At 50.6% G+C, this 8,520-nt stretch overlaps 1 protein-coding gene across 2 annotated transcripts in view; it reads left to right on the top strand.

Annotated features, from left to right (window-relative positions):
* The first annotated feature begins 506 nt into the window (after positions 1–506).
* LOC135258703 (calsequestrin-1-like) overlaps positions 507–8,520 on the top strand; it is a 22,960-nt gene continuing 14,946 nt past the window's right edge. Inside the window, exon 1 of one of the 2 annotated variants that reach the window (XM_064342203.1) lies at positions 507–946. In XM_064342203.1, coding sequence (XP_064198273.1) covers positions 710–946 — 237 coding nt within the window. In that variant the 5' untranslated portion in view covers positions 507–709. The remainder of the gene's footprint in view (positions 947–8,520) is intronic. The other variant, XM_064342204.1, reaches the window with a different exon arrangement.

Raw genomic sequence — 8,520 nt, 5'->3', positions numbered from 1 at the left:
GCTGAGGGTTCAGGGCTGAGGGCTCAGGACTGAGGGCTGAGGGTTCAGGGCTCAGGGCTGAGGGCTGAGGGCTCAGGGCTTGGAGTTCCAGGTCAGGATCACACCTGGCTGTGAGGCCCCAGGGGAGTGATTCTGAGAAAGGAAGGCCTGGCAGGGTTGGGGAATGTGGTGATTTTTACGCAAGCCGGAGCACAGGTAGAGCAGTGGAGTGAAAGGGGCTGTCTGCAAATGAATCTCTCAATATTTTAAATCTAGAACCATCACCATCACCTTGATAACCATCATCATCATCATCATCATTGTTTGATGGTCTCAGAGATTCCAGAACGGTTTAGTTCTGCACGCCCCCCTCTCCCCCCCCCCCCATTCTGTATGGCTCTTATTTTTAGATGGTGTCAGACCCCTCAAAACTCAATATGGCAAAGGAATCTTGCCCCTCCCTCTCTCTCTCTCTCTTCCACTCTCTGCGCATGGTCTCCCACGGCCCCCCCCCCACCCGGTGCGTACTTTTGACCGGCCCCCCAGCAGAGACCACAGCCTGTTCTCTCCTGCTGCTGCTTGCTGTCACACCCCCTCCTGGCGCTCTTCTCTGTGCACCTGCTTTTTTAAAAAGGGGGGTTTGTGACCACTGTCTGATCTGGGACCTCCCTGCCATTGAGGGGGTCCTGCTCTTTCCTTTAGGGGTGCGTTTTACTGCAGGTGAGGAGCCATGAAGTGGAGCTGGGTGCTTTTGGGGGTTCTGCTCTCTTTTGGGGGGCTGTCCTGGGGGGAGATAGGGCTGGATTTCCCCGAATACGATGGAAAGGACCGGGTCCATGACCTTAACTCCAAGAACTACAAGTCAGTGATGAAAAAGTACGATGTGATGGTCATCTACTACCACCAGCACGTGGGAGAGAGCCGGTTGGCCAAGAAGCAGTTTGAGATGGAGGAGCTGGCCTTGGAGGTGGGTGCAGCGGGGGGGTGCAGTGCGGGGGAATGCAAGTGTGGGGGGCACAGCGAAGGGGGCAGTGTGGGTGGGTAAATAGGCTGGTGCGTAAGGGGTTACAGTGTACAGAGCTGACACTGCAAGCATCACACAGGGGAAATGGGGTGCCTGGGCAGCCATTTTGGGAGTGAAGGTCAGGGGTAGAAAGAAAGTGTGTGGGGTCATAGAGGGGCAGGTGCGGGGGGTTCTGGAGAGAGACAGAGGGGCAGAATGGGGGGTTCTGGAGAGAGACAGAGGGCAGAATGGGGGGTTCTGGAGAGAGACAGAGGGGCAGAATGGGGGGGGGGGGTTCTGGAGAGAGACAGAGGGGCAGAATAGGGGGGGGCGGGGGGTTCTGGAGAGAGACAGAGGGGCAGAATGGGGGGGCGGGGGTTCTGGAGAGAGACAGAGGGGCAGAATGGGGGGGCGGGGGTTCTGGAGAGAGACAGAGGGGCAGGTACATTTGGGGGACTTTTATACAGGAAGCCATCAAAATTACAGGAGCTCCACTCAACAAATCAACTTCCTACTCTGTCCTAAAAAAACCCCATTTTAAAGTTTTTAAACAAGATCTAAAATTCACATAAATTCTTTGACCTAAATTGAAAGAAATGACTGAGAACAGAAACCATGTTAAACTTGGAGTGGGATAGCTGGATAGGCTGCACATTGTGATTACTGCCATGGTAATTTTTACTTTTTAAAATATGCATTCTCTTTATTGATTGTGGAGGTATGCTCATTTATTTGTGGATCATTTGTGTTTGTCATGGCGGAAGATTTGAATTTTAATTTGAGAGAGTGAAATGAGGAAGCATATTGCACAGGCCTATGAAGAGGGTTATGGGGTTATGAGGCTATAACTGTGAGCTTCAACAGCACACCAGGAGCATGCTGCTGGGGTTCAGCTGAGCAGGAAACAGGAACTAAGATATGGAACTTGTTCTGAAACTCATATGTTTGTGTGTAGTTGTGATGTGTGTGTTTGTGTGCAGTTGTGATGTGTGTGTTTGTGTGTGTTTGTGTGCAGTTGTGATGTGTGTGTTTGTGTGTAGTGGATTATTGCTAAAATGTAGATATTAGCTGGTTTAGGACGAGGGGAGGCAGGGGAATGTGTATTTTCAGTTGTGCATGAAATCATGATCCCACCCTCCACCCCATAAATCTCTCTGCTGTCCAACCACTGCTGATGCTGCAAAGGAGCTGACCTTTCACCTTTGACTTTTCACTTTTCGGTGCGGCTGTCTCCTCTTCGGTCACTCAGTTAAGAGTGACTCTCTTACGCTGCTAATTTATGAGGGGTTCTCCAAAAATGTAATGCTACACCCTCACCCCTGCCCCGCCCCTCACCCTACTGTATCACTGTTCCTTCCAATCCTGCTGCCATCCCCCCCCCCCCCCCCACAGCATGCCACTTTACACATGGTACTGATCATGTACATTGTGCCCTTAAGGACTACGGTTCCCAGAATTCTTCAAGACCAATGGCCAGTTGCACAGAAAAATGTCTCAAGACCTTTAGAGGCGCCTGTGGCAGAATAGCCAGAGCTGCAGAAATGCTTCCTGTCTGTCCAGGAATTGTGGGATTTGTAGTGTGGAGAAGGTGAGAGAGTGCAGAGGAGTGTGCATGAGCTGAGGGGATGCATGTGGGCAGCGCTGGAGTAATCCCTGGCAGAGACACACTTATGAAGTCTGCCAGTCATTCCATTTATACATAAGCCTCCCCTCCCCTCTGGATCCTCCCCTGTCCTCCCACCCTCCCCTCCCCTCTGGATCCTCCCCTGTCCTCTCACCCTCCCCTCCCCTCTGGATCCTCCCCTGTCCTCCCACCCTCCCCTCCCCTCTGGATCCTCCCCTGTCCTCCCACCCTCCCCTTCCCTCTGGATCCTCCCTGTCCTCCCACCCTCCCCTTCCCCTCTGGATCCTCCCCTGTCCTCCCACCCTCCCCTCCCCTCTGGATCCTCCCCTGTCCTCTCACCCTCCCCTCCCCTCTGGATCCTCCCCTGTCCTCCCACCCTCCCCTCCCCTCTGGATCCTCCCCTGTCCTCCCACCCTCCCCTTCCCTCTGGATCCTCCCCTGTCCTCCCACCCTCCCCTTCCCTCTGGATCCTCCCCTGTCTCCACCCTCCCCTTCCCTCTGGATCCTCCTGTCCTCCCACCCTTCCCTCCCCTCCTCCTCTCCTCTCCCTCCCTCCTCTACCCCTCTCCCTCCCCTCTGGGTCCTTCCCTCCTCTCCCTACCTCTCCCCTCACTTCCCCTCTGGATCCTCCCTCCCTCTCCCTCTGGATCCTTTCCTCCCCTCCCCTCCCCCCTGCCCTCTGGATCCTCTCCTCTCCCTCCCCTCCTTTCCCCTCTCCTCTGGATCCTCCCCTCTGCTCCCCTCCCCTCCCCTCACTCCCCTCTGGATCCTCCCTCCCCACTCCCTGCCCCTCCTCTTCTCTCCCTCCCCTCCCCTCTCTCCACCTCTCCTCTCCCCTCCCCTGTGGACCCTCCTCTCTCCTCCCCTCTGGATCCTCTCCTCCCTTCTCCCCCCTCCCCTCTCCTCCCCACCCCCCGCTCTGTCTCTGCCACCTGCCTGTGCTTGTCTCTGATCGTCAGTGCTGAACACCAGTACTTCACTACACTGCCAGAATATCGGAGGGGTGGGCACGCAGCCGAGGGGAAGCAGCCGTGTCTGTACAGGCCAGCCAATCAGGTTATGGAAACACAGACCTGTCAGCCAATCAGGGCACAGAAACATACTGGACTGGGTAACATAACTGGGCTAAACTGGACTGGGTAACATAACCAGGCTAAAATAAACTGAGATACATAACCAGGGTAAACTGGACTGGGTAACATAACCAGGCTAAACTAAACTGAGATACATAACCAGGCTAAACTGGACTGGGTAACATAACCAGGCTAAAATAAACTGAGATACATAACCAGGGTAAACTGGACTGGGTAACATAACCAGGCTAAACTAAACTGAGATACATAACCAGGCTAAACTGGACTGGGTAACATAACCAGGCTAAACTAAACTGAGATACATAACCAGGCTAAACTGGACTGGGTAACATAACCAGGCTAAAATAAACTGAGATACATAACCAGGGTAAACTGGACTGGGTAACATAACCAGGCTAAACTAAACTGAGATACATAACCGGCTAAACTGGACTGGGTAACATAACCAGGCTAAACTAAACTGAGATACATAACCAGGCTAAACTGGACTGGGTAACATAACCAGGCTAAACTAAACTGAGATACATAACCAGGCTAAACTGGACTGGGTAACATAATCAGGCTAAACTAAACTGAGATACATAACCGGGCTAAACTGGACTGGGTAACATAACCAGGCTAAAATAAACTGAGATACATAACCAGGCTAAACTGGACTGGGTAACATAACCAGGCTAAACTAAACTGAGATACATAACCAGGCTAAACTGGACTGGGTAACATAACCAGGCTAAACTAAACTGAGATACATAACCAGGCTAAACTGGACTGGGTAACATAACCAGGCTAAACTGGACTGGGTAACATAACCAGGCTAAACTAAACTGAGATACATAACCAGGCTAAACTGGACTGGGTAACATAACCAGGCTAAACTAAACTGAGATACATAACCAGGCTAAACTGGACTGGGTAACATAACCAGGCTAAACTGGACTGGGTAACATAACCAGGCTAAACTAAACTGAGATACATAACCAGGCTAAACTGGACTGGGTAACATAACCAGGCTAAACTAAACTGAGATACATAACCAGGCTAAACTGGACTGGGTAACATAACCAGGCTAAAATAAACTGAGATACATAACCAGGGTAAACTGGACTGGGTAACATAACCAGGCTAAACTAAACTGAGATACATAACCGGGCTAAACTGGACTGGGTAACATAACCAGGCTAAACTAAACTGAGATACATAACCAGGCTAAACTGGACTGGGTAACATAACCAGGCTAAACTAAACTGAGATACATAACCAGGCTAAACTGGACTGGGTAACATAACCAGGCTAAACTGGACTGGGTAACATAACCAGGCTAAACTAAACTGAGATACATAACCAGGCTAAACTGGACTGGGTTACATAACCAGGCTAAACTGGACTGGGTAACATAAGCAGGCTAAACTGGACTGGGTAGCATAACCAGGCTAAACTGGACTGGGTAACATAGCCAGGCTAAACTAAACTGAGATACATAACCAGGTGGTGTAGCTATGTGCATGCTTATGACACAGTTAATCAGAATCAATCAGTAATGAAAACCAGTATTGACAGCCGACGAGCAGATTTCATCCCACAGAACTGTTGGGCAGAGGGGCTGTAGCTGGATATTTTCAATATTAATTGCTGCATATTTATGAATGAGTTAGCAATGCATTCGGGATGGTCTGTGGGCTCAGAATTCCTTCTACATGACCTGGAGGCTTTTTTTGTACACAGTGAAGATGGCCTGCTGTGGTTTTATTCCACTGGAAAAGGTCTACAGCAGAATCTCTAGTCAACAATGCTACCAGAAATGGACATTGGAATAAGCTTAAAAAAGACACATGATCTTCCAAAAAAACAACAGTCTGATGTCAGAACAACCGGTTGCAGTTTTCTAAGCAGTTCTATTATTCTCACAGATTCAGAGAACTTCAGCATAATGACCATTAAAAGAAGACTAAAAGAAACAGCTTGCAGAGATGCAAAAGTAAAAAAGTAATTTGAATTTGGTAACAGTTTTTGACAGTTGCCCAGTCTCTTACTGTGTGTGGGATTCACTCGGTCAGCAGAACTGCTCTAAAAAGACCAACGTCTAACATCCACTCTGCTCGGGGTTCTACCAGTACACAGGAAAACACCAAAAATAGGACATACTTAGCCTGTTAAGAAATGACAAATAATAGCAACACATATCTCAGACCAAACCTTCCAAGGATACTGTAATTCAAGCCAAGGAGGGAAAATGCATCCTCTCCAGGCTACTGATTCCCGTCTGGAATCTGCCTAGCTCAGAAAAATCTTTTTTTGGAGGCTGTAGCATGAACCACATGTGTGTGAAACGTCCCGCACTGACTCAGGCAGTTCAGATGCAGTGAAGCCTGTGGTCATGGAGACGTCCTGTTTCTGTGGGGTGATGGGTATGAGGGGGAGATGCCCTGTTTCTGTGGGGTGATGGGTATGAGGGGGAGATGCCCTGTTTCTGTGGGGTGATGGGTATGAGGGGGAGATGCCCTGTTTCTGTGGGGTGATGGGTATGAGGGGGAGATGCCCTGTTTCTGTGGGGTGATGGGTATGAGGGGAGATGCCCTGTTTCTGTGAGGTGATGGGTATGAGGGGGAGATGCCCTGTTTCTGTGGGGTGATGGGTATGAGGGGGAGATGCCCTGTTTCTGTGAGGTGATGGGTATGAGGGGGAGATGCCCTGTTTCTGTGGGGTGATGGGTATGAGGGGGAGATGCCCTGTTACTGTGGGGTGATGGGTATGAGGGGGAGATGTAGATGGGGAGGAGTAGTCACCTGTGTTAAAGATACAGGTACCTGGTATAAGCACAGATAGCTCTCCCTTTGTAATCCCATTCATGTGTTTTTCTATTTCTGTTATCTAGGGCGCAATTGTAAATTCATGTAATGTTGCATCATTTTTAACCTCAAGTTTATATAATACCATGTTGATGTAATCTTATATCTGTGTGTCAATGTGTATAAGTATGTGTGTATGTGTGTGTGTGTGTGTGTGCATGTGATTGATTGTGCGAGTGTGTGTGTGTGTGTGTGTGTGTGTGCATGTGATTGATTGTGCGAGTGTGTGTGTGTGTGTGTTTGTTCTCTGCACATGTCAGCGAATCATAGATGGGCCTCCGTGCCAAAATAGTTGGGGCATCTGTGGGGTGAGAGCCCTCTGTTTGGGGATCATTTTAACCCCCCCCCCGCCGCCTCCCCGTGCCTGGATCGTCTTTCTGCTCAGAGGCACACAGGACACAATCCTTTCCTCCCTCCCTCCCTCCTTCCTTCTCTGCTTGTCTGCCTGTCCATCGCTCTCCTTCTTTTCTCTCTCCCTCCCTCTCTGCGCATTACTGATTGGGCTCGTTACCTAGAGGCCAGATTAATGCTGGGCCAGGTATGTTTAGAGTTTGGGTAAGAGTTTGACTGGATGAATGAGGACCATGTGTGTAATTGGCTGAGTGAATGAGGAGCATGTGTGTGACTGGCTGAGTGAATGAGCAGCATGTGTGTGATTGGCTGAGTGAATGAGGAACATGTGTGTGATTGGCTGCGTGAATGAGGAGCATGTGTGTGATTGGCTGAGTGAATGTGGGTGAATGTGTGATTGGCAGGTGGGGGGTTAGACTGGCAGGCGGGGGGGAGATGATTTGTCTCACACACGGCCAAGGTGCAGTGGGGGGCATTTTAAAGGGGGGGGTTAGATTGGCAGATTGAGGTTAGGGAGTCAGACTGGGGGCTTTGCCAGGAGACAGGGCATACCCCCCCACTCAGACCTATGTGTCATCTCATATGGCACAGTGTCACCATCAGCCAAAGGTCTGTCCTTAGAGTTTGCAGCAATGCATCCAGGCGCTCAGTCCACACATACACCTGCACCTGCCCAGGTGAGGCTCATCTGTAGGGAAGCTACGCTGGAGAAGGTGTACAGAGATGCAGGACAGGAGACACAAGTAACACCCATAGATGGAGGATACAGGTGGAGGTAGATCAGTGGGACAGATGGAGGTAGAGCACATGGGACAGGTGGAGGTAGAACACTGGGATTGGTGGAGGTAGCGCACTGGGAAAGGTGGAGGTGGATCACTGGGAAAGGTGGAGGTAGAGCATTGGGACAGGTGGAGGTAGATCACTGGGGCAGGTGGAGGTAGAGCACTGGGAGATAGGGTGCTTGGAGTTTTTAAGCAAAGCTAGTAGTTCAGTCAGTTTTATGAAACAGTAAAAATAATTTCAAACAGCAACCAACCTCATGAAGATTTGATTGAACTATTAAATTAAAGTCTGGAGTAATTCCGCCTCCAGCTCAGAGACTCTGGTAGGCAGAGTCCTCCCTGCAGCCTCAGCGCTTTCCTTTCTCCATCCGTGCAAAATTTCACCAAAAGCAGAAATGAGATACAACAGCAATTCTGAAATCAAATAAAAAAACTGGCACTTCCACACAGGCACAGACACAGGCACAGGCACAGGGACAGGCACGGGGACAGACACAGGCACAGGCACAGGGACAGGCACGGGGACAGACACAGGGACAGGCACAGGGACAGGCACGGGGACAGACACAGGGACAGGCACAGGGACAGGCACAGTCACAGGGACAGGCACAGGCACAGGCACAGGGACAGGCACGGGGACAGACACAGGCACAGTCACAGGCACAGGGACAGGCACGGGGACAGACACAGGGACAGGCACAGGGACAGGCACGGGGACAGACACAGGGACATACACAGGCACAGTCACAGGCACAGGGACAGGCACAGTCACAGACACAGGTACAGGCACAGTCACAGACACAGGCACAAACACAGACACAGGCACAGGCACAGTCACAGA

This window comes from Anguilla rostrata, chromosome 7, assembly GCF_018555375.3.
Source record: "Anguilla rostrata isolate EN2019 chromosome 7, ASM1855537v3, whole genome shotgun sequence".
Classification (NCBI taxonomy): Eukaryota; Metazoa; Chordata; class Actinopteri; order Anguilliformes; family Anguillidae; genus Anguilla; species Anguilla rostrata.
This window is presented reverse-complemented; position numbering and strand designations above follow the sequence as displayed.